Genomic DNA, 24,755 nt, shown 5'->3' on the forward strand with positions numbered 1-24,755 from the left:
ACAGACTAGCAGCTATTTAAGACTGCTTGCCATGTTTAAAAACAGGGATGGGAAACCTAGTCTTGCAGATGTTGGGTGGGTGGAGGTTTTGAAAAGGAAGGCTAGAGCTGTACCCTTGAAATCATGATCTCCCGAGATGGCTCTTCGTTCACTAACTGGCTAAGGATGCAATACTAACCCCATTTACCTGGGGGTATGCCCCCCTAACCTCAGTGGGACTTCCTTCTGAGTCAGGGGTGCCAACTTCAATAAAACAAAGGAGGCAGGTAAGCCCTTGCATAATGGATCACAAGACATGGTGCATGCACACCATTTGAATGGCATTGGCAAGGCCCATCAACTTTGGGGAACCCGAAGGGACCTCAACCCCTAGGAGTTGGCTCCCATGTGTAGACATGGATTGTGATGGACTAGTTTACTGAATCCATTACTTTTACTGAAGTATCCTTTACAGAATTCCGTAGGACTTGCTGGCAGCTAAGTGGGATTAGAAGCGTAGCCTTAGGCTGCCTACATTTAAAGCCCATTAACAACACCCCCAAGCATCCTGGGAACTGTAGTTTGTTAAGGGTGCTGGGCCTTGTCCGGGTGAGGGTCAACTACAATTTCCAGGATTCCTGTGGGGGCGTGCTTTAAATGTGTGTCACATAAAGCCTTTTGGTGCCTGCGATTCCTGGGAACAGGGCCAGATTTAGATTTGATCAGGCCTTAAGCTGCTGAAGGTAATGGGGCCCTTTATATGTCCAGCTGTCCTTTGTCACTATTTTTTGTGTTCAATATATGGTAATTTGAGGGATGTGGGTGGAGCTGTGGTCTAAACCACAGAGCCTAGGGCTTGCTGATCGGAAGGTTGGCGGTTCGAATCCCTGCGACAGGGTGAGCTCCTGTTGTTCGGTCCCAGCTCCTGCCCACCTAGCAGTTCGAAAGCACGTCAAAGGAGAAGTAGATAAATAGGTACCACTCCGGAGGGAAGGTAAACCGTGTTTCCGTGCGCTGCTCTGGTTCGCCAGAAGCGGCTTAGTCATGCTGGCCACATGACCCGGAAGCTGTCTTTGGACAAACGCCAGCTCCCTTGGCCTATAGAGCGATATGAGTGCGCAACCCCAGAGTTGTCCGAGACTGGACCTTATGGTATAATTACCTTTACCTTTACATGGTAATTTATGGACCTAACAGGTTGTTGTTATTGTTGTTGTTTAGTCGTGTCCGATTCTTCGTGACCCCATGGACCAGAACACACCAGGCATTCCTGTCTTCCACTGCCTTCCACAGTTTGGTCAAACTCATGTTGGTAGCTTCGAGAACACTGTCCAACCATCTCATCCTCTGCCGTCCCCTTCTCCTTGTGCCCTCCATCTTTCCCAGCATCAGGATCTTAGATACCTAACAGGTATCTAAAGCCATTTGCACATAACAAAATATGTATGTTATCAAAGTAATTGTTGAACTGAAATGCAATTAAGAAGTATATTAATAGTGAAATACAATTAAGTATATTAATAGTGTTTTTATCTTATATTTTGGAAATGTACATCCAGTGCTTGTTTTCCCTTTAATTTTTTTGGGGGGCCCTAAGCTACAGCTTGTTTAGCTTATACGTAAATCCGGCACTACCTGGGAACATGTCTGGCTCTGCTCGTCGGCGCTTCGCGAGCTCGATGGCGGCGCGCAAAGCACCTCCGCCTCCGCGCCACGTTCCAGAGCCCTGAGCTCACCTCGCCCCTCTCCCGAGGGCAGCCAACAGCGCCTACCTACAGCCAGGCGCGGGGGGAGGGGAGGGCAGGACTGGAGCGGTGACGTCACGGAGGTGCTGCTTAGGCGCCGCCCCCTCCCGAGCCCTCCACCTCTCCCTTTTTAGGTATCAGTGAAACTGCCCAGTCGCCGTCGACGCTCGAGGAGGAAGTTGTTGGTGGCGCCTTTGCAGCAAGGCGCGTGCCGCGGAAATGGGGCGCCTCGGCCGGGCTTGGCTGGGGTTCGTGGTGCTGCTTGGAGCTCTGATGCTCGCTTCTGCCACAGGTAAGGCACGGAGAGCCCTGTGCTCGCCGAGGGGAAGAAGGTGGCGGGGTCCTTTTCTCTGCCTGCCCTCCAGCCTTTCTCCTCCTGGAGATTTCGCTGGTCTCTGGCTCAGGTAGACTTGGTTTGCCTCTTCTTAGTCCGAGCAGCAGGATCGGATCCTTGTTTAGGCAAAGTGGAAGTAAAGTGCAGTGGGACTCCCAAACGAATGTGCAGAGTGACTTGCACCTTTGGGGATGTTAATCATTCCCACCCCTCTTTCAATTATTATTTATCCGTGTAAGGTAAACAAGGCTTAACTTAATGTCCTGCTTTGAGTGCATGGCTGCAAATCGTATAAGCTGTCCCAAGCATATACTGAATGCTTCTCCACCCCTCTTTTTTAACTTCTGGGTCGCCATAAGTCGTGTTTACCTGGAGTAAAGATCTTCAGCAGTGGCTTTCAGACTGCTCAACTTTATGGAGTCTTCTCCACACTGATTTATTTGCCTTTAGAAAGTGCGAACACCTCTGACTTACACTTCCTCCTTGCACCTTTTGGCTTTCACTTCAAAGCTACCAAGTGACTAATTTCAGTGCCTAAAACATTTCTTTTTTTGGCGCGGGGCTGGGGGGACGACTTAGAACATTGTCTTAATATCTGATTTACTTTGAAGTCTACAAGAATTATCTGTGTTCTTGTGAATGGGTACTCAGTGTTATACTTCACTTTGATCTCTTCAGTAAGGCATCCAGTAAATCTTGTAAATAACAACAATGAAAAATTGTCTCTAAGACAGAAGGTTCTTACATAAACCTGATATCTTGACAATGCTTTCCTTTGAACCATGGTTTATATTTAAAATATGTATGTAAAACAGCTTGACACAGACTGATTTTTTTACCACATTAAAAAACCTAGTCTGAAAAAGAAAACTTAATGAATCTTTAATTAAGCTCTCAGACATTAGTGCTAAGGATCTGATCTCCTGAAAAAATCAAAGTATAATCTTCCTGACTGTAGCAAAACAGTTCTATCATGCATTAATATGGGATTTTGGGGAGTAATGGATAACACTTTAGGCCAGGGGTTAGCAAACTTTTTCAGCAGGGGGCTGGTCCACTGTCCCTCAGACCTTGTGGGTGGCCAGACTATATTTGGATATTAAGAAGAACAAATTCCTATGCCCCACAAATAACCCAGAGATGCATTTTAAATAAAAGGACACATTCTACTCATGTAAAAACATGTTGATTCCCACAGGCCGGTTTTAGAAGGCCATTGGGCCGGATCTGGCCCCCGGGCCTTAGTTTGCCTACCCATTCTTTAGGCTGTGAGATTCAATATAATTTTATTAGGCTTTGGTATTAGCTTGTAGTAAATGAATAGAATGCATAATCTAAAAGGTTAGGAAAGTGTTGGTAACTTGGGGCTCTTTTCATGCCTCCTGGGTATGCCTTGCAGTGCAAACATTCTCAGGCTTCATTTTACATAAATGCAACTTGTACAATTGTAAAATGGCCTTATACCAGTTCATTGAAGGCTCTTCTTTGATCACTAAATGGACATCCTCTTTTGCTTACTACTTTTTGTAAGAAATGACTGGGCAGTCCAAGATACTAAGATTGGATAAACAAAGTACCGGTATTCACTTTGTGTCTAAACTGCTCAATGTCAAGGAGTATTTATTTAAGAAGAGATAATGTAAGTTTTCTGCTTTGCAATGGCTTCTCTGCAGCTTTTAATTTTGTGATGGTGTTAATGGTTGTTTCCACATCTGTTAAGCTTCTGTTTGAATCCAAATGTCTTTTATGGTTTCTGCAACTTCTACCTGGGGAGTGCAGTTAATTAAGTACAATCCAATACTTCTTTTCTATGGCATCTGTGCATTTAGACTCTGGTTTTGTTGCTCTGTTATATCAGCTTGAGTAATTTTCTAGAAAAACCACTCTCATTTTTAAAAAGGGTTCAATATCTACAAAAGATTTTGTAATATATTTGCAGGAGTATGGCACCCGCCCCTAACATCTCTTTCAGCAGAAGCCAATGAAGTGGACTAAAAAGTCTGGCAAACTAGCTACACACACAATTACTCATTTATACCACACCATTGATGCACATGAAGCTTTCTGGCGTAAAACCAAAAAGGCAGTTCCTGTCATTCAAAGAACCTGTATTCTGAAGCTGGAAAGTGGGGGGGGGGAGCAGAAATATGTCAGAGACAAGTACATATACTGTATTTTTTGCACCATAACACTCACTTTTTTCCTCCTAGAAAGTAAGGGGAAATGTCTGTGCGTGTTATGGAGGGAATGCCTACGGGTGGCATGCCTACGGATTTTCCTTCTCTAAAAACTACGTGTGTGTTATAGAGCAAAAAATATGGTACTTTGTTGTGGTTGGAGATAAGCTGTACTTCCTGGAGTGATAACCATACAGAAGGTCCCAGGTTCAATCCTCAACATTTCCACGTAGGGCTAGGAAACACTGGAGAGCTGCTGCCAGTCAGTGTAAGACAGTATTGAGCTAGATGGACTAGTGGTCTGACTCAGGAGTGTACCAAGAGAGTGGGTGGTTTTCCTAGCCAGGTCTGCCTTGTCCCTTGGGAGTGTGTTTTGCCTTCTCATACTGATCTGTACTGAAAGGGTAGCTACTACCACTTGTGCACTGTCTGTTCACACATAATGTCACTGTATCTAAACCATCCACTGCAGCTCCTGCAATGTGCCTTGGCGCCCTTTTCAAATTTGACACTGGAGATTGTGGTTTACATCTTCCTACTGCAGGAGGAATGGTGGAGCAACATTCCTAGGGCTAAGGGACTATATTTGACTCTGCGAGAAATCAATGGGTGTAGTTGTCTTGCAAGACCTAGCTGCAGACGCCAACCTTGCTCCTGAGGATTTCACAATATGTTGTAAAAAGAGAGAGAGAAAGAGAAGAGAAGAGAAGGCATTTTGTAAAATTCCATATGGCTGGCCCTACCATTGGGTAGACAGAGTTGGCTGCCATAGTCTGCAGATGCTGTAAGGTGTGGAACGATGACAAGATGTTGGGTGATGGAGCTCTGGGCTGCATGGCCTCTCCTGCACCCCCTAGGCTAGCTACCACCTCCAGGGCACAAATGAGGTTGCTATCCTATAATGGCTATTTGATTAAGATCCAACTGTCAAACTGGTTGGTTCCTGTACATAGACCAATGGGGTATGATCTTTTCCTTTAAGTCAGGCAGCAAAATATATTGGGTTGGCTCTGCAGAGTGAGTTTAAAAGTGAAATTAGTGTAGACTTCCCATTGTGACCTTTCTGTGGTAGGACATGGGTAATAGTTCCAGGGGCTAAGAGAACACTGGAGCTAGGAGTAGGAGGCATGTTTCTTGCTATCTCTTCTTTCCCATACCTCCTGCTCATTATTTGTGTACACTAAAAACACTTGCTAACAAAGTGAAAACATAAAAGTTTCAATACTGGTTTTTCAGGTGCTTTTGAGTGTGTGCTATACAAAGCACAATCTATTCCAGTTTTCTCCTGCTCATAGCACTAATGAATGAGTGAGCCTTTTAGTCAGTGGCTTCAGTTAGCATCCAGTGTTAATATCTAACTACATAATGGCATGAGTTGCAGCTGTGTAACAACTTTGCTATTAGTCAGGGCCAAACCCTCTTGCAACCAAGTGTGCTGACCATGTTAGGTAGTTGGGAGCAGGCGTTGAAGAGCACTTTGGCTTAATACTCCACCTACTATTGCATTAGTTAGGCAGAACTATGTGCTATGAATGAAACATATTGTTCCCAGTCCTGTGCTTACTTTATATCACTGATGTAGAAGAAAGGTAAAGGGACCCCTGACCATTAGGTCCAGTCGCAGACGACTCTGGGGTTGCAGAGCTCATCTCACTTTATTGGCCGAGGCAGCCAGCATACAGCTTCCAGGTCATGTGGCCAGCATGACTAAGCCGCTTCTGGTGAACCAGAGCAGCACACGGAAACACCGTTTACCTTCACGCCAGAGCGGTACCTATTTATCTACTTGCACTTTGACGTGCTTTCGAACTGCTAGGTTGGCAGGAGCAGGGACCAAGCAATGGGAGCTCACCCTGTTGCGGGGATTCAAACCGCCGACCTTCTGATCGGCAAGTCCTAGGCTCTGTGGTTTAACCCACAGCGCCACCCACGTCCCAGAAGAAAGGTACTGTTAAGTATTTGGGAGATAGATAGATGTAGATGAGAATGAATGAATGAATACAATGTGTTTCTCTCCCTTGAGCCCAAGAGAGGGTTCAGTCCTTTTTGTTTTCAAAACTCTTTCATAGCAGTGCATAGGTTATTAATCCATAGCTTGTCTGTGTTCACCAACTCTTCCAAACAGCATCTGCTTAAGGCCCAACACGCCCAACTTCCACCTCCTTTCCCCAATACCATTTATTCTTTGTGTAATACACTTACAATACAAATGCAATACAAATACTCACTGGATTGCTTGAAAAACTCTTAAGGCACAAAATAATAAGCCTAACTGGCGGCAAAAATGGCTGAGAACCAATGAAGTATAGTGGTTAGAGTCCCAGGCTAGTACTGGAGAGACCTGGGTTCAAATCCCAACTCAGCCATGAAGCTCAAGGTTGAGGCCTTTCTTCAGAAACAATCTTATTTGCATCACAGGATGTTTGTGAGAATAAAATGAAGAGGGGGAAGCAGTCCACCTCCTTGAAGGAAGGGTGGGATAAAAACATGATAGATAATAAAGTAAAATGACCTCCATAGGCTTTAGCAGGAACAATGGTCAGGCATAAGGAAGGATTAAGCATGATGGATAAATAAGGTAAGAACAGCCACTGAGAGTTTTTCCAGGAACAATGGACAGGCATAGGAAGGATTAAGCATGGCCTTCCTTCACACTCTCTTCTTCAAAAGATTCTAAATTCGTGGGTCGTCATGATGGAGTCAAGCTTGCCAGATAGCCCTGTCAGTTGAATGGTAGAACTCCCCCAAACCAAATTGAATTAATAGTATCCAATTAAGTATTTAGGAATGTTCTCTATGTAGGCTTCATTATGATCATGTTTGGTTTTTCACCAATGAGCAGCTAACTCTCTTGCTTTTATCTTCTTTTTAGAGAGAAATCCAACCAACCGGACAAAAGGAAGAAGCTTTATTGGTCATAAGGTCAATACAAGTGACACCTCTAAAGATGCATACACTGTGGATGCTTTTGCAGCCAAAATCCTCACTGGCAAATTGACTACAGTCTTCCTTCCCACGGTCTACATTCTAGTGTTCATCATTGGCTTGCCGAGCAATGCTATGGCTCTGTGGGTCTTCTTCTTGAGAACGAAAAAGCGGCACCCAGCGGTGGTCTATATGGCTAACCTGGCAATGGCAGATCTCCTCTTTGTTATCTGGTTCCCTCTGAAGATTGCATACCATATTAACGGCAATAACTGGATCTATGGCGAAGGCTTGTGCAAAGTACTTGTTGGGTTCTTCTATGGAAACATGTACTGCTCTATCCTTTTTATGACATGCCTCAGCGTACAAAGGTATTGGGTGATTGTGAACCCCATATTGCACTCAAGAAAGAAGTCGGAAATTTCTGTGGGGATTTCAGCTGCAATATGGGTACTCATCCTCCTTGGCACCATTCCATTGTATCTCGTTGACCAAACTGTTTATGTTTCTAACCTCAACATCACCACTTGTCATGATGTCCTGCCTCATGCAGTGTTGGCCAAAGACATGTACAACTACTTCCTTTCTCTAGCAATTGGAGTTTTCTTATTCCCCGCTGTTCTCACCACTGTTTCCTACGTCCTCATGATAAAGACTCTGAACGCTTCCATTACAGATGAGAACATTGGGAAGAAACGGAAAAGAGCCATCAAGTTCATCATTACTGTCCTTTCCATGTACTTGATCTGTTTTTTGCCCAGTAATGTTCTGCTCGTGTTACACTACGCCCAGATCACAACCCACAACACCAGTAATGTATATGCCTTGTACATTGTAGCGTTGTGCCTTTCTTCCCTAAACAGCTGCATCGATCCATTTGTCTATTACTTCATTTCAAAGGACTTTAGGGACAACCTTAAAAACGCACTCCTCTGTCGAAGCGTGCGCACTACAAGGAGGATGCAAGTCTCTCTCTCGTCAAACAGATACCCAAGGAAGTCCCCCTCTTATTCCTCCGGTTCACAGACTACGAAGTCAACCTACTAAATTTATATTTGGATGGAAGTTTGGTCTCCTGTTGGCAATGAAAAACTGAACAGTATTTGCCTTACATAACTTCATAAGAACTTCCAAACTGCTCTATCCTTCCATCTTTCCTTTGGGATGGAAAAACCAAAAGCAGCTGGCCTGATACGTGCGCTAAATAAATCAACAGGTTTCTGCTTCTGTAGACAAGTTTGTTGGTTTTAAAGGGAACCTTCAGCGTATATGCTGATAGCCGCTGCTAGTTCCCAGGTTTATTGTTATGGTCTTATGTAATCACTAATCTTCAGTAATAATTAAAAGGTTTGCGTTTTGAGGGTCACAGTCCTTCATGAGATAAGTCTTACAACACACATGTAGCAGTTTGTAGACAGATGATTCATTTATGTTTGCCAAACCTATCTGTTGCCAATCTCAAGGCCCTATTGTATTACTGATGTCCAAGTGAGTATTGTTTGCACTGAGATATATATAGATATAGATATATATCTAAGGTTTTTTTATATATATAATTTATAGACAACTCTTTATATTTTGAATATGCTGTGAATATGCAATGAGACCAATAATGTAGTCTCAGTGTAGCATGCAATTATGTGCTTTTTTTCTAAAATGTACTTTGCAGTAATTTTGTTTCCAATACTTTAAACTTTTTGTAAAGTGGTACTTTTAATAAACTTCAATTTTTGTCTATTATGTTTAAAGTATAAATATTGTCTCAAACAGCATTAAAGCAGGGGTGGGGAGCCTCATACCATGGAGCCCAAATGTGGTCCTCCAGACCTCTCTGGACTCTTCCCAAGTGGCACCCCGGCAACTTGCTCTGCCCATGAACTGAGCCAAGGTAGGGTGCCTTGTGATATTTGTATGCTGTGCTCACAGGTAACAAACTGACCAATGACCTTTCCGTTCAGCAAGTTCTTAAATGTGGATTATATGAGGGACTATGGGATCCAGTTTGAAAAATAAATTTGCAGATTTTTAAAAGGACTTATTGGCCACATTTGCACATCATGCTAAGCCAAACGGTCTGCCTTCTGCAATGGTGATTGCAGCCACTTTGTTCCTCCCTGGTTCTTTTAGCTCTGCATAATGCAGCAGCTAAGCTCTGCCTGTTATAAAAAACTGGAATTGTGCTTAAGTTCTTTTTTTCTAACCATGATCTGTAGCCAAGGTTTTTTCTCGGGTACAGATCATGGTTAAGGAGGACTTCAGTGACTAGTATGCATGACACACACTAAGCCAAACCTGAGCTAAAAGAATTTGTCAGGAACAAAGCAAGAGTGAGCTTTGCATGAACTAATATGTTTGCACCGTCCTGCTAAGCCATAGTTTGGTTCAATGAGGCCCTTCTTCATGTGTCTCCTCCATGAGAGGTCCAAAAGGTGACAACACAAAACGGGGCCTTTTCTGCAGTGGCTCCCCATTTGTGGAATGCTCTCCCCAGGGAAGTTCGACTGGCAGCTTCATTATACAGCTTTAGGTGCCAGGCAAAAACATTCCTTCAACCAGCCTTTGGCTGATTAACATCAATACCCTTTTAAATGAGTTTGTGGGAGGGGGGTTATTGGTTTGTTTTTGTTCTTACTATGTATATTGTGTTTTTTATCTTACAATTTTATGTTGTGAACCTCCCTGAGATCTACGGATGAAGGGTTGTATACAATTTTTTAAAAAAACAAGAATAATAAACATAAATAAAGTGTTATGCAAAGTGGGCCATTGTGTTTCTGAGCCATGGAACAAGAATTTGGTTGGTGCTGTGTTTTGCTTGGTTCTGCTAATAATTACAATCCCTAACTTTCCCTTTAACTCCCAAAGCATGCCATGAGAAATGAAAGGCTCTTATAGACCATTTTACTTAGGAAGCTTCCTGTTTCACCAGCTAGTGTTCTTATTTTGTCTCCTCTGAGTCAGCTGCTGGGGAGACTGGTCAATGTTGCCATGTTTCTGACTCAGAAGTAACTGAATCATCATAAGGTCACTGGAGAAAGACCCACCCTCACAGGTGACTGCTGGCTTCATTTTGGCACAACCAGCCACTACTGGGCTGTATTAGAAGAGAATCATGCTCTGAATGACAATGATTCATGAAGAAATACTGGAAGGAGTTGGTTCTTCCAGTTGTTCTAACTTTCTTAATAGCTGGGGTACAAGAATGAGTCGTGCTTCTAATTCAGTGAAGGGTCAAAATGTACCTAAGCAGTTCAGAAAACACTATAAAAAAGAGTTACATAAAGTGTGTCATCACACCTTGAATGGAAAAATGAATAGCTCTGGTGCATCATCGAAATAAAGGACCATCTGGCCCAGCATTTTCTTTCCCCTAGCAGCCTACCCACACATCTCCAGAAAGTCCGCAAGTGGGGCATGAAGACAATAGCCCTCTTCTATTCTGGTTGCTGCTATCAGCAGTTGGCCCTCAGAGCATATAGCTACCATGATTTGCAGCCACTTGTCCTCCATGATGTTTTTTTTTAAAATGAACCTGAGTTCTCCTGTGTTATAATGTATGCTCAACCGCTGACCTATGGACATGCCAATTTAGTGGGCTGAAATATAAAGTCAGAAGTGACTTTGGGGGTACACCAGTTGAAACCTTTGCTCAGTGCAGGACCTGCAATGCCAGATGCAACTGCAGCTTCCCTTATAGATAATGGTTCAACCTCTCCTGAAATGACTCCAGTGAAGGAGAGCCCACCATCTCCCTGTGTAGGCCGCATTTAAATCATGCATTTAAAGCACTATTGATACCACTTTTAACAGTCATGACCCGCCCCTCCACGAAAAAGAAAATAATTCTGGGAGCTGTAGTTTGTTAACAGTTCTGAGAGTTTTTGGGAGATTCCTGTTCCTTTCCCAGAGCTACAGTTCCCTGAGTTCCCTGTGAAGAGGTAGGGAGTGATAAGCCACTCTGGCAACTACAGCTGTAGGAGGGGAATAAGAGTTGCCTGGCAACTCTCAGTACCTTTAAGAAACTACATATATATAAGAAAGGGCTAATTGGAGTTTCTGGTATCATGCCAGCCTGAATGAGTGCTCTGGTCTACTGTATGGAGAAATAAATTGGACTCTGGCACTTGGAAGTGAGCCACTGCAAAGTTCATAATCCTGGGAGTTCAGGTAATACCTAATACCGTATATCATTTTAATCCCATCTCATGTTTTTGGATCAAGGAGGTGCTCTTGTGTGTCCTAATCGTGTTATGTAAGGAATAACAAAGCGCTCGGGGAGTTGCCTTCCCAGCGGAAGCAAAGGGAGGAATCTGAAATACACAAAGCAAGCAGGTACTGTATTCATACCTAATCAAGCCAAGAATGTTGCAGAACAAGATTATTACTGTTTCTTGTTCCAGGTTTCATGCCCTTAGGGTTAATATACCAAATCTACAGGACCATGCTTTGTGTGAATAATAAACTTGATTATGATAATTATGATGATGATGATAATACATTTATTGGACCTGCCCAGGGTGACTAGCAACCATCAGAAAAATACAACCTGATGATCAAAATTTTCCTGATGCAGCACATACAGAAGGCATTAAGGTGTCACTCCCGGTGGATGTCAGTTGCCCAAGACTCACTTCCATAAAGCAGCATGCTCAACACACAAGCCTGGTAGACCTTAATCTTGGTGTTGGACATTAGCATCACATTCTCCCACACCCTTGTGGAGAGGCCAGCCATTGGCATTCCTGCCTTGCCAATATGCTTGTCCAGCTCAACACCACTGGAAAAGGTGCTGGTTATGGTGGAGCTCAGGTAGACAAGATAAAAACATTATTCCGTCTTAAAAAAAAAAATAAAATACAATATACTGAAGAAAATAACTGAAAGATATGGGGCAGACAGGGCTGGCCCAAGGCATTTTGGCACCTGAGGTGAACAACAAAATGGCCAAAAAACAAAACAAAAAAACTGCTAGGGAAGAAGGGCTGAGTGAAAATCTACATCAGGAACAAGGGGGAAATAAAGATGTGTAATGCTTTATTAAGGGACATAGGCGGCGCTGTGGGTCAAACCACAGAACCTAGGACTTGCCGATCAGAAGGTCGGCAGTTCGAATCCCCGCGACGGGGTGAGCTCCCGTTGCTCGGTTCCTGCTCCTGCCAAGCTAGCAGTTCGAAAGTACGTCAAAGTGCAAGTAGATAAATAGATACCGCTCCGGTGGGAAGGTAAATGGCGTTTCTGTGCACTGCTCTGGTTTGCCAGAAGCAGCTTAGTCATGCTGGCCCCATAACCTGGAAGCTGAATGCCAGCTCCCTCAGCCAATAAAGTGAGATGAGCGCTGCAACCCCAGAGTCGGCCACGACTGGACCTAATGGTGAGGGGTCCCTTTACCTTTAATGCTTTATTATGTTTTTATATATGTTGTCAGATGCCCAGAGTGGCTGGGGCAGCGCAGTCAGGTGGGTGGGGTACAAATAATAAAAATTATTATTTATATCTAGAAACGCCCAAGGCATTTGCTTCACCTTGCCTCATGGGTGGGCCAGACCTGGGGAGAGGACTCAGGAGGACTAAAATGAGCAGCAGCAAGAACAAAAAGGAAATGATTCAGGGAGGTGTGAGTACTTCATAATCCCAAAACCATAATATGCCAAATGTGCATCACAAGGGACAATGAAATGTAGTTGTTTTAGAAGAAAAAAATCAGGCTACTATCAGCTATGCCAAACGCAGGTTTTAACTCCAGGGAAACACATGTATCGCCTAGACAGAAGAAATAACATGTGGTCCACATCTCCAAAATACAGGAACAAATTACTAGCCGAATTTTGAGATTGTGCAGGTAAGCCCTCATACATTAGAATAGATATAGTGTATTCTATATGTCATAAGAGCTCCCTCTTCTGGGTATAGCTCATATTAAAGGTCCTTTATAAAAGGTCTTCCGATCCTTAGCTAATTTAAGGATTTAGGCAAATATCTTTCTTAGATTTAAATATTGCTTCTTAGTTCTCAATATATGATGATTCTCACTACACCTGAGCTATGAACTTGTGTCCTTAGGATCCCTTTCACCCATCCCTCTTTGTTGAGATGTGAGCTGTGACTTGTTCACAGTTGCGTTGTGCCCTTTGCTGGCTCCCGGCTCATGCACACGAATGCACCAGGCAAGACCAGAGGATGAGCTTGAAGGCTGAACCAAACCCACTGTTCCAGCCCAACCCTCCCTGCCACAGGCACAGAGCACGGATGGTTCACGGGGCCGCACTTTGCCACCCGCCTGCCTGCCCACGAAGTGGGGAGCCTGGTCGGTCGGCCGACAGATGCAGCCCTTGGCGGATGCATCCCCCCAATGCTGGCTGGGCAGACATTCAGCGAGGGGGGCAGGTGTGCAGCAGCAAGGCCAGGCTGGGCTCCGGGGCCCAGAAATCCCCAATGGCAGGCAGGATGGGGATCCCTGCACCTGGCTTGCACCCACTCAAAATCACCTGGGGCCACGGCCCTCCCCATGCTATGCCACTGCTTGTTCAGCCCTTAGCCAGAACCCCTGCTTATCTCCTCCTCCTCCTCCTTTCCTTTCAAAGGAATTCTGCTTGCTGGGTTCTGACCAGCTCTTGCTTCTCACTGACTCCTGACTTCTGGCCTAGGCAGAGTAGACCACAGCTCTGATTACCACTGACCATTGGCCATGATAGCTGGGGTTGGCTGGAGGGGGTGTTCAAGGACATCTGGAGGGCACCATAACAGATAAGAACAAAGCAAGGACTTGCTGGACCAGACCAACGGCCCATCTAACATCCTGCTCTCACATCCGGCTCTCTGGTTTTACGTGGTATTTTTGTTTGACTAATACTGTTTGTTTTATATTGTACACGGCTTGGAGATTTTTAAACTATTAAGCAGCTTATCAATGTTTTTGAATGAATGAATGAATGAATGAATGAATGAATCACATTTCGGGCTGGTATAAGCATAAAACAGAGATAGGGAACCTGCAACCAACCAGATGTCATTGGTCTGCAACTCCCAACATCCTTTAGTATTGGCCAGGCTGGCTGAGCCTGATGGGAATTGGAGTACCATGGCCTCTGGAGGGCCACAGGCCTAAAACAATTTCAAAACAAACCAAGATAATACATTTTGCTTGTGTCCCTTAACTAGGTCCATGAACCTTCACTTTCAAATGTCAAAAGTTTCCACTGCTTGAGGCACAGTTTGACTACCCATGGTTAAGCTAGAACTTGAATCAAAATCTCCTTTAAAAGTGCTAAAATATAACTGGACAGAAAGCAAGGCCAAAACCTATAACAGCATGTTTCATAGAAACTTATTTTGTTGCTGATCTGTACCTGGCTTCCTGTTGTTGCTGCTTCTCCTCATTTGCAACTGGGGCTGGCCCTACCATTAGAGTGAGGCAGCTGCCTCAGATGGCACATGAGTGGAGAGTGACATCAAGGCTTCAAAGGACAGAGACACTCATCTATCTATCTATCTATCTATCTATCTATCTATCTATCTATCTATCATCTATCTATCTATCTATCTATCTATCTATCTATCATCTATCTATCTATCTATCTATCTATCTATCTATCTATCTACCGGTATCTATCTATCTATCTATCTATCTATCTATCTATCTATCTACCCATCCCACCTGTGAGGATCTGCCAGGCAGAGGTATAAGTACCTAGGGTCCCTTGTACCCTTGGCAAGGAGTTCTGCTGAGGCACTCAGAGGGGCCTGTGCACTTCACCCAGTCACCTATAGCAGTGGAGGAACGGCCTGGGGAGTGAAGGGCAGGCTTCTAGCCACTCCAAGCCAGAGTGGAGAGGCACAATTTTTGCACCCGCTGTGCCTATGCTCTTGCAAGGACGAACCTTGCAAACACCTAGGTACACATCTGCTGCAAGTGATGGCCACAGGTAACCAAGGTAGCTCTTACCAACTCCTTCAAACTGGATATTGAGTTGGGAGGTGTGTGCATGTGGCCCCACTGAGTACCACAAACATGAGGTTCTTTGGGAGCTTTTTATTTCTAGAGGCAGCTGGTGATCAAGGTTATTCTTCTAGCTGTCCCAAATAAGTTGCAGGGATCAGAGGTGCACAAAGCTTAACTATTATTTCCCGTGATATTGTTTGTTGATTTTGCTGTCCTCACAGCTTAGAGGACTTAGCTAGCTGTTTAAGGGTTTTTTAGGTAGGTAGATTCCACTTCTATGTGTTTGCTTCTCTAGCAAGATAGCACACAAAACACTTAACTGTGCAAGTTAAATCTAAAGTATTCAGCATATAACTCCATTTCAGCACACAAGGGGGAGCCAAACTCCAAATAAAATTTCGTCTTATAATGCACACAAAAATCCCACCAACGATTATATCTGAACCCTGTAATAGAAGTGTGCATTGGCTCTGTTTGTTCCCTGAATTAAGTGGTGAACTTCAGTGATTCAGGTAAGGTCCTCCTGCTTCCTAGTCAGACTGCACCGTTCACAAGGCATCTCAAGATGTCTCAAAGTTATTGAGTGGCTCTGTGGTCTGGCTGTCCCTAACATAAACCTGCTAGTTCCACCGACTCCCAAGAAATGAAACCAGGCTTACTGGGGAAATGCTCAGAGCCAAAAATCTGTGGCAGGGGGCAGAACCCCAATAATAAGCACCATTGGGTCACAGGGCCATTGCTGAGGGGTGACATTCCCCATTATAGTGGTACCTCTAGTTACAAACTTAATTTGTTCTGGAGCTCCATTCTTAACCTGAAACTGAAACTAGAGGTGTGCTTTCGCTAATGGGGCCTCTTGCTACCACTGCGCTGCCAGCACACAATTTCTGTTCTCATTCTGGGGCAAAGTTCTCAACTCGAGGTAACTCTTCCAGGTTAGCGGAGTTTGTAACCTGAGGCATTTGTAACTCAAGGTACCACTGTATTTTCTTGGGACCCATGCTCTTTTTTCCACCTCCACCCATCCCCTCAATGCAAACATCTCACTTCGTGTGAAGCAACCCTAGACACGCCCAAAAATGTAGGAAAGATCTTACACCTACCAGAGCAACCTCATCACCTCCTTAGGGAGGACGACTTCATGTTTTCTGAATCATAGCCCTAAGTGCCAATTAGTAGAAATACAATTTGCTGTATTTACTTCTTAGTAGGGACTGAGAAGAAATTCGATTCAGATCACATGTAAAAGTTGAATCTATCGAATCTGCATTTTTCAAAGCAATATGAGAACTGACACACAGCCACCTTTTTAAATTTTGTGATGCAGTTCTCTAACCAAAGTTTACAAAAATGCACATATTAGGTAAAAGTGTGCATAAATATGAATGTATTCTTGAAATGACATATAAAAAGGCATTATGTTAAGAAAAAATTACTTGCAAAAATGTGTAAATACAAAAAATGTGTTTGTTAGAAATTTGTACTCAAATGCCAAGTTATTTTGTGAGGATTAAAAATATATATATCAAATTGCTGTAGAAATGTGAAGAGCCAAATTTTAGATTGGAAAAAATGAGAAACTGGGAAATCAAAACTGATGGACCCTTCCGCTCCTACTTCTAGTGAATCAGTAAGATGCAAACAGCATACAGCTACAGTGTTTTCTAAGTGAATTTTCCTGCCATTCTTTCATGAAGAGGGCTATCTTTTAGTGTCATCACCTGTGCTTTGAACGCCTTTGCATCTCTAGTACTCTTTTGAGTTTGGAAATTATATGCTGAAGGTTCGGTTTTAACTTCTGAAGCGTGACAATCCAGTCTCACACTGGATTGAACTTAGATCAATACCTTATGAAATCGGAGGCAGCCTTTCTTCACCTGGTGCCCTCCAAATGTTTTGGTCTACAACTCCCTTCGTCCTCAGTTTGGATTGGCTGTGCTGGCTCACTGGGACTGATGGGAACTGTAGTCCAAAACACCCCAAGGGTACCAGGGGAAGGTTAGTGTAATGATTAGTATGTTGGAGTAGAACTGGGAGGAGACAGGTTCAAACCCCCCCTCAGTCATAAGGCTCACTGAATGATCTTGGACCAATCCCTATTTTTCAGCTTTCATTACCTCACAGGGTCATTGTAAGGGTGAAATAGGGGAATAGGGGGTAGGAAATGTATACTTCCCTTAGCTCCTTAGGGGAAGGATAGGATATAAATGAAATAAATCATAAGGCAACGCACTGCGTCTTCTTGTTCTGTATTTGTGGTATTCCCAGTGGCTGGCTTCCTAGCAACTAATTGGATTTCCATCCTCGTTGTTTTAATGAAGTTGCCGCTTTTATACTCCTAGCTCCTTATTGAATGCTCAGGGAAGCCAGCCAGCCTCAAGAAAGCCACCTGGGGAAAGATACCTACACCTGTTGACGCATAACAAGCAGTCACAAATAAAGTGAAACCCAGGAAGGGGGAGACATTTTATCATTGGTGATTTCCCTCTAGAAACCCCAGGGGGATTTGGTAAGCTAGGGTGGAACCCTCAGAATAGAGTTGACTACAGTCTGTACCTGCTGGAGACAATACTTTATTTGGGACCACTTCAGAACAGGTAGGAAGAAATACTCAAATTTTGCCTTGTTAGATGTATTTTGCTTCTTTGCCCTTTCAGGAAAACGTGTGGCCACTTAGAGATGACTGCACACCCAATGAGCTCAATACATTTCTTCCTGGATTCATTTGTAAAAGTGCTCTCCTAAATTAGCGTCATAAACAAGTTTGTGCAGCTGGTCAGATGACAAATATTTAGTATCACAGAAGCTCTGAATCCTGTATTGACTTTCTGGGCAACTGTGTTTATCTCTGTGCATATACAGAAATGATTACGTTTTAGATGGTTCATGCAAGGTTGCTATAAGTCTTCCCTTTGTCTCCCTTTGTAGTATGCCAACACTGCTGGAAGGTGCGATGGACACCTTAATCAAGGTCTTTCACCATTACTCAGGAAAAGAAGGGGACAAATATAAACTCAATAAAGGAGAACTCAAGGACCTCCTCACCAGCGAACTTACTGACTTCCTTTCGGTAAGACAGAGTCATGGTTAAATCTTTTTTTCACCGACTGCTTGCTGGACATGGGGAGGGGGAATAGCTACTGGAGGATCCTTGACAAGTATTTCATATGCCGTTTGTTCACCCAGACATGCAATTAAGTCTTTTCTGCAACAGCAGCTGCACGGTGTGCAAAAATAGTTGCTATATTTTGCCACATCCAAGGAAATGTGCTTTGGTGACCAAGTACTTAGGACCCTTGATTAAGTTGTTATTATTAGAAACCTTTATCCAAATAGTCAGCTATAATGTTAAGTTTCGATATGGATGTGAAAGTCTTGGGTTCAAATCCCAGTTAACTTATAAAAGTTGCGGGCTGGCTGTGGGAAAATATCATGCCATAGCTCAGCTAAATGTCTTGTCTAGGCATTACATCCAATATGGTAGAAGTCAGTTTGTGCATTGTGAGCTTCCCTGCTCCCACTGACATGGATCAGTGGTGGACCAACTTGGTACATGATGGCCCCAGTTTATATGGTATAGACAAGTAACGGGATGGGAAAGGTAGGAGATGCACAGTAGTCATGGTCATCCCCATAGCAAATGTAATATCTAAATGAATGGGGAGCTGATTTTACTCATTCACTGGGGAAGAGGCGATGTTCCTTTTCAAAGTAGAAAAACTGTGTTCCACAGAACACAGCTTCAGTACTGAATTAACAACACAAGTGCGCACACTCAAGTGTTCTTAGCGGTTAAAGCAAAACTAATTCTCAGCTGCTATGTTTTTGCTTAAGAGTTTAAGAATATTTCAAGTGCCGTGTTATTTAGAACAAACTACCTATCTAGTCTAAGAATCCGGAAGGCTCACAAAAGTGCTGCAGAAGTGAATCATCTGATTTGTTTTATTTATATATTTTCCTTTTTTCTTTTCTTTTTTTTACTGGCCAGTCTTCAGCTGCGGCTCTCATAGCAGCTTACAACAAAACCACAAAAAGGCAATATAGAAAGGAATACAGCGCAACATACAGATTAGAGCAGAAAGTTTAAATGTCCTCTTTGACGTACAGAACAACTCCTCTGCTGCATTCTGCCCTTCCTATAGAGTTTGTATCCAAAGATAACCTCGTCCCACTGGCTTTCTCCTCTTTTACCAGGATTTCTGTTATGCCCACAATAGCTATACTCTTCTTTAAATCCAAGCATTCCAGTTCAGCCATCTTGGGCAGTGTATTAATTGTACTACATTGTTCAGAGGCAACAAACCTCTGTTGTCAGAATACTGCAAACAGCAAGGGGTGGCTGTACCTTATTCACTAGGCTAAAGCTGGGACAGAAGGAAGTTGGGTTGGGTTGAGATAGAGATTCTATTTTCTTCAATGGTGGCGATAGGTTCTCTTTGGGAATGGTTTTAATGTGGTCCGTTAGCTGTATGTGACTCATACCATGTACAATGTACAAATAGGTATGGGAAAACTGGTGGGTGAGGGGTTTTTTTACTTACTTTCCTTTCTCTTGGTTCCTTCTTAGACTGCATATACACCATTTATTTAAAGCACATTTCACATGCATTACCCTCCCCCAAAGAATCCTGGGAACTGTAGTTGAATGGTGATTGGAACTGTATCTCCATGAAGGCAGATTAGTTGAGGGGGAAATGTGCTTTTGTATACACAGTTTTACTTGCTCTGTCAGCCTCATAGGCTCTCTCTGCACGATCTGTGTACTTGAATCATAGCCACAGGGTGCTATCCCCGACTACCTCAAGACAACCTCACCCCTGCCTCTTCCAGTCCTTTCCCTCTTCCCTTCAGACCTATTCAGCTGCAGCCATGTCAAGCATAACGTTATTTGCCCCATTCCTTAGTATGTAATGCAATGGTTGAGAAGCATGCAAATAGGTCTGATATGAGGGTGGGGATTAGTGTAATGCAGGCATAGGCAAACTCGGCCCTCCAGATGTTTGGGGACTACAACTCCCATCATCCCTGACCACTGGTCCTGTTAGCTAGGGATGATGGGAGTTGCAGTCCCAAAACATCTGGAGGGCCAAGTTTGCCTATGCCTTGTGTAATGGCTGCCAATGTCTCAAAGATACTGATGCCTCCCCAGAGCAAATAATATTCCCTTAGGTAAATTATTAGAAAGAAGAGGCATTTAGGGTATTTTAATAAGTGATAATACCTAGGCGAAAGTTTACAGCAGGGGTGTGCAACCTTTTGGGAGCTGAATACCATTGTGGGCAGAGGTGTGAAGTAGGCAGATCAATGGATGTGACGCTTACCTTTGTAAAGTAGGCTACATATCACTGTTAAAGGATGAGATTCCAACTTGGCAAAAGCACTCAAGGAGAGAGCAGATCAGGACAGGTGAGCTGTTCTGCTGGGGAGAGCCCCAAGAATTAGATGGTGAGGCCTGGTGGTTACTCACCCCTGGTTTAAAGAAATCTCAATCATAACTTGCTATCTTCTCCTCCATCTTTCTGGTGGTATTGCTGTTGACCATGCTAGTAAGGTGGGCAGATGGGAAGAAAGATAAAATATGTAGATCAAAGAGTATGTAGATCAAAGTGTATGCAGATGAACTTTGGTCAATGTCTGGAAATTTTCTTGCTTTTTAAGTGCTTCTTCGGGCCTGAAGCCACATGCAGTTTTATTCATAGGTTGATTGGAAACTCCTGTGGACTCTAAATATAGCTTCCTATCTATCCTGAGCAGAGAGGTGGCTGAGAAGAGCTCTCGCTACAGGACACATTATCAGTCCTGATGTGATTTGTGTTCCTCTATTTTGTTCCTAATTTAAAACGCCGCCGAAGTTCTTGTGTTAAAAAAAGAAAGATCTGATATATAAGTGGCATCCTGTAGTCTATTAATCCTAAGAAATCGCATAGTCTTAAAAACTGGCAGCTCTGCAGAAAGGGGAAGAAATAAAAAAAGGAACCTGTCATCAATTTTCTTGGATTGGATTCTCTCTGTCCTGCATTCCATCTTAATAAAATATCTCTGTTTGTAGCGACCCAGTCCCCAGAGTAATCAGCCAGCACTAACTAGATGTGCTTCAGACTTTTGAAGATTAAGAAGAAATAGTGGATTATATCTGGTTTAGGTTGAGTCCACATGTTAGCTTCCAGTGCTCCTAATTTAGTCCTGGTTTGTAGAGCATATTTCACACATTAGGATTAAAGCAGCTTTTGCCTCTGTCGGGTTTGTAATGGTGATTTTTAAAAACTGTAGGAGCCACAATGCTAATTCACATTGCAAATTCGTCTTCTACACAAACAACCATTATCATTAACATGCAAGAAGCTGAAAACCTCACATGTGAAAATGCCCTTGAAATAATTTCACTAGTACACAGAAGTTCATATAAATCTAGAATGCAAGATACATAGGGTCGCAGAGCGGTTATCTATACAGCTGGTGGTAATTAGGGTAAATTCTAGGTTTAGATTAATTGGGATACAGATACTGGAAATTACTACAATATTTTGAGTTTGGGGAGCTGACTAACAAAACTCGGGTTGCAATCCTATACCCACTTGCCTTGGGAGTAAGCTTCATTGAACTCTATGGGATTTAGTTCTGAGTATACATATATAGGATTACCATCTTCAAAGATCGATTCCTTCTTTTCCCGCTTACATGAGAGAACACCTCTCTGTGCTTGCAACATGTGTGTGTGGTCCCTAAAAACAAGATCCTTTCTTTCAGAGTATAAAGGTAAAGGTAAAGGTACCCCTGCCCGTATGGGCCAGTCTTGACAGACTCTGGGGTTGTGCACCCATCTCACTTAAGAGGCCAGGGGCCAGCGCTGTCTGGAGACACTTCCGGGTCACGTGGCCAGCGTGACAAAGCTGCATCTGGTGAGCCAGCGCAGCACACGGAAACGCCGTTTACCTTCCCGCCAGTAAGCAGTCCCTATTTATCTACTTGCACCTGGGGGTGCTTTCGAACTGCTAGGTTGGCAGGCGCTGGGACCGAGCAACGGGAGCGCACCCCGCTGCGGGGATTCGAACCACCGACCTTTCGATCAGCAAGCCCTAGGCGCTGAGGCTTTAACCCACAGCGCCACCTTATATGCACATATAACCAGTTTGTTGTCTAAAATTCAAATACTTAATCTACTAAGACAATACAATTGGATGATGGTCCTAGTGGGAAAACATTGACATTTAGCTTATTAATAAAGTGAACCATCTAAGCTATTAGAAATAAATATTATGTTGTTCAAAGTTGAGGCACCTCTGTCTTGAGACAAATACCTGCTGCAGACACTGGTAAATATCACAGCACATATAAGAAATTCCCTGAGGGTTAAGGACAGTGTATGCACATGCCCTCAAGGAATTAAAAAGAAATCTCTAATGTAATTTAACGCACATCTCAGAAGATTCTCTAACTAATCTATCTATCTATTTTTGCCTTTATAGTGTCAAAAGGATCCCCAGTTGGTTGATAAAATTATGCAAGATCTTGATAGCAATAAAGACAATGAAGTGGATTTTAACGAATTTGTGGTTCTGGTTGCTGCCTTGACTGTTGCATGCAACGATTTCTTTGAAGAGCAAATGAGGAAAAGGGGAGAATAGAAATGGTAGGTGAAGCATGTTTAATTATCACTGTAGCACTTTTCTTGTCTAATGGTTGAGCTCATTGAACCTGCATATTATGGATAACGAATGAAGTTATCATGGAGACATTTCAGCTTTCCTCTCACTTCCTTGTGTAGAATGTCCATCCAAATGTAACTTGCCAATATGAAAAAGAGAGAAAGGAAGAAAATACAAACGAAGCTGAATGTATGCACCTTGATGTGGATAATTTCCTTTTCCTAAGGATGATGCCATTGCTAAATACCTGCTACATCTCTGTTTGCATTGACAGGTTGCAGTCGCCTTTGGGAGACAGGATGGGAGACAGCAACTTCAACGGAACCAATATTTCACTTTTTGTTTTGTGTTTGGCTTTCCCTTCTCTTCCAGCAATACAAGGTTTCCTGTCAACACTCCCACTTCTGTTTTTATATCAGTGCACAATGAGCAGTTCATCCGTAGGCAAGATGTGTTCCAAAACCCAGCCATTTGCCGTATTTTTTGCTTTATAAGACTCACTTTTTCCCTCCTAAAAAGTAAGGGGAAACCTTTGTGCGTCTTATGAAGCGAATGCAGGCTGCGCAGCTATCCCAGAAGCCAGAACAGCAAGAGGGATTGCTGCTTTCACTGCGCAGTGATCCCTCTTGCTGTTCTGGCTTCTGAGATTCAGAATTTCCCCCCTTCTTTTCCTCCTCCAAAAACTAGGTGCGTCTTGTGGTCTGGTGCGTCTTATAGAGCGAAAAATACGGTACTTTCAGCAAGTCTCTTCGTATGAACCCACCCAGACCCTGAGATCATCATCTGAGGCCCTTCTTCATGTACCTCCTCCATGGAGGGTGGCAACAGGGGAATGGGCCTTCTCTGCAGTGGCTCCCCATTTGTGGAATGCTCTCCCCGAGGAGGTTCTGCTGGTGCCTTCATTATACACTTTCAGGTGCCAGGTGAAAAGGTTCCTCTTTAACCAGCCCTTTGGCTGATGAACATCCTTTTACCCTTTTAAATGTGTTCGGGGGATGGGTCTATTGGTTTGTTTAGTTCTTGCTCTTCTTTTTATTATGTATTTTTGTGTTTCTTTATCTTGCATTTTTATGTTGTAAACCACCCTGAGATCTATGGTTCGGTATACACATTTAATAAATAATAAATAATATTAAATAATAATAAATGTGGCTGCTGTATGTATTGGACCTTTAGATCTGTCATCACATGGCATATTAGGTGCTGTGTTGTAGGTCAACCCTTGAACCAGTTCAATTCTATTGAGTCCTTTTGAGTAGTGCTGGAACAGAACCATATAATAGCTGCATAGCTGTGTAGTGTGCAGAGCCTGATGTAACAGTGATTTTTACCTTAAGGTTAACCACACCATTGCCACCTTTCTCTGGATTTCTCAGCAGATGGCGAGAGGTAGATATGCTGGAACTAACTGTATGGCTACAGGCCACAGCCACACACGCATGGTATAGGCATTTATAGCAAGGTTTTTCAGAGGTCACTTGACTCCACCCATAACGCAGAGTTTCAAGTGTATGAGTAAACGACATCTTTTCCATTGCTCTATAAGCTACTAGTTTAAGTGCAAGGCCATAGGAAGAGTACAGGTGTTGACCAGTTCTTTCCTGGTGAGAAGAATATTTAGCTAAAAACAACAGCCTGGGGAGAGAGGAAAGCCAGGGCCACGCACGCTTCCTAAATGTTTCATCTGGCCAGATTGAGCCATGAGCCTGAGATAGCCTCACCTTTAATGGATCATGGCCCCATCACATCCCTAGTACCCTGCTAGTAACTTAACAAGTGTTATTCAGCTTTTTCTGCTCTAAGAACTCACCAAAAGAACACTCTGTCCCCCAGACTCAGCACCCCATCTTCCTGACTCAAAAATCTCCTCTCTCAATCTTGCATTCTTCTGAGTATCTTCTTCGATCTGTTTGAAAAACCCATCCAAATTATTTTCACAAACCATTTGTGGGTCCAGTTTTAGAATTATTGGGTTTAGGGTTCTATTGTTATAAGGATGAAGGTGGTTCT

General features: G+C 43.3%; 2 protein-coding genes across 3 annotated transcripts; both read left to right on the forward strand.

The window, feature by feature from the left end:
- Positions 1-1,856: 1,856 nt before the first annotated feature.
- On the forward strand, positions 1,857-9,918 carry F2RL1 (F2R like trypsin receptor 1). The gene is made up of 2 exons (XM_083703024.1): positions 1,857-2,016; positions 7,108-9,918. Exons 1-2 carry the CDS (start codon positions 1,944-1,946, stop codon positions 8,205-8,207), a joined length of 1,173 nt encoding a protein of 390 aa, XP_083559150.1. The 5' UTR covers positions 1,857-1,943; the 3' UTR covers positions 8,208-9,918.
- Positions 9,919-11,195: 1,277 nt separating this feature from the next.
- S100Z (S100 calcium binding protein Z) lies at positions 11,196-23,212 on the forward strand. Of its 2 annotated transcripts, none has more exons than XM_083703763.1 (4): positions 11,196-11,327; positions 18,028-18,169; positions 22,566-22,729; positions 23,020-23,212. In XM_083703763.1, exons 2-3 carry the CDS (start codon positions 18,029-18,031, stop codon positions 22,722-22,724), a joined length of 300 nt encoding a protein of 99 aa, XP_083559889.1. In that variant the 5' UTR covers positions 11,196-11,327; position 18,028; the 3' UTR covers positions 22,725-22,729; positions 23,020-23,212. The 2 variants fall into 2 exon arrangements, with proteins under 2 accessions (XP_083559889.1, XP_083559888.1); XM_083703762.1 differs by lacking the exon at positions 11,196-11,327 and adding an exon at positions 17,624-17,696.
- The last annotated feature ends 1,543 nt before the right edge of the window (positions 23,213-24,755 follow it).

Source organism: Podarcis gaigeae, assembly GCF_964106915.1.
Source record: "Podarcis gaigeae genome assembly, chromosome: 11".
Taxonomy (NCBI): domain Eukaryota; kingdom Metazoa; phylum Chordata; class Lepidosauria; order Squamata; family Lacertidae; genus Podarcis; species Podarcis gaigeae.

Bases quoted from the DNA above. Each gene is read 5' to 3' on its own strand.
- F2RL1 (XM_083703024.1), top strand. From the start codon at position 1,944: ATGGGGCGCCTCGGCCGGGCTTGGCTGGGGTTCGTGGTGCTGCTTGGA. The intron at 2,017-7,107 runs GTAAGGCACGGA...TCTTCTTTTTAG, and splicing joins GATGCTCGCTTCTGCCACAG to AGAGAAATCCAACCAACCGG.
- S100Z (XM_083703763.1), top strand. From the start codon at position 18,029: ATGCCAACACTGCTGGAAGGTGCGATGGACACCTTAATCAAGGTCTTT. The intron at 18,170-22,565 runs GTAAGACAGAGT...TTGCCTTTATAG, and splicing joins AACTTACTGACTTCCTTTCG to TGTCAAAAGGATCCCCAGTT.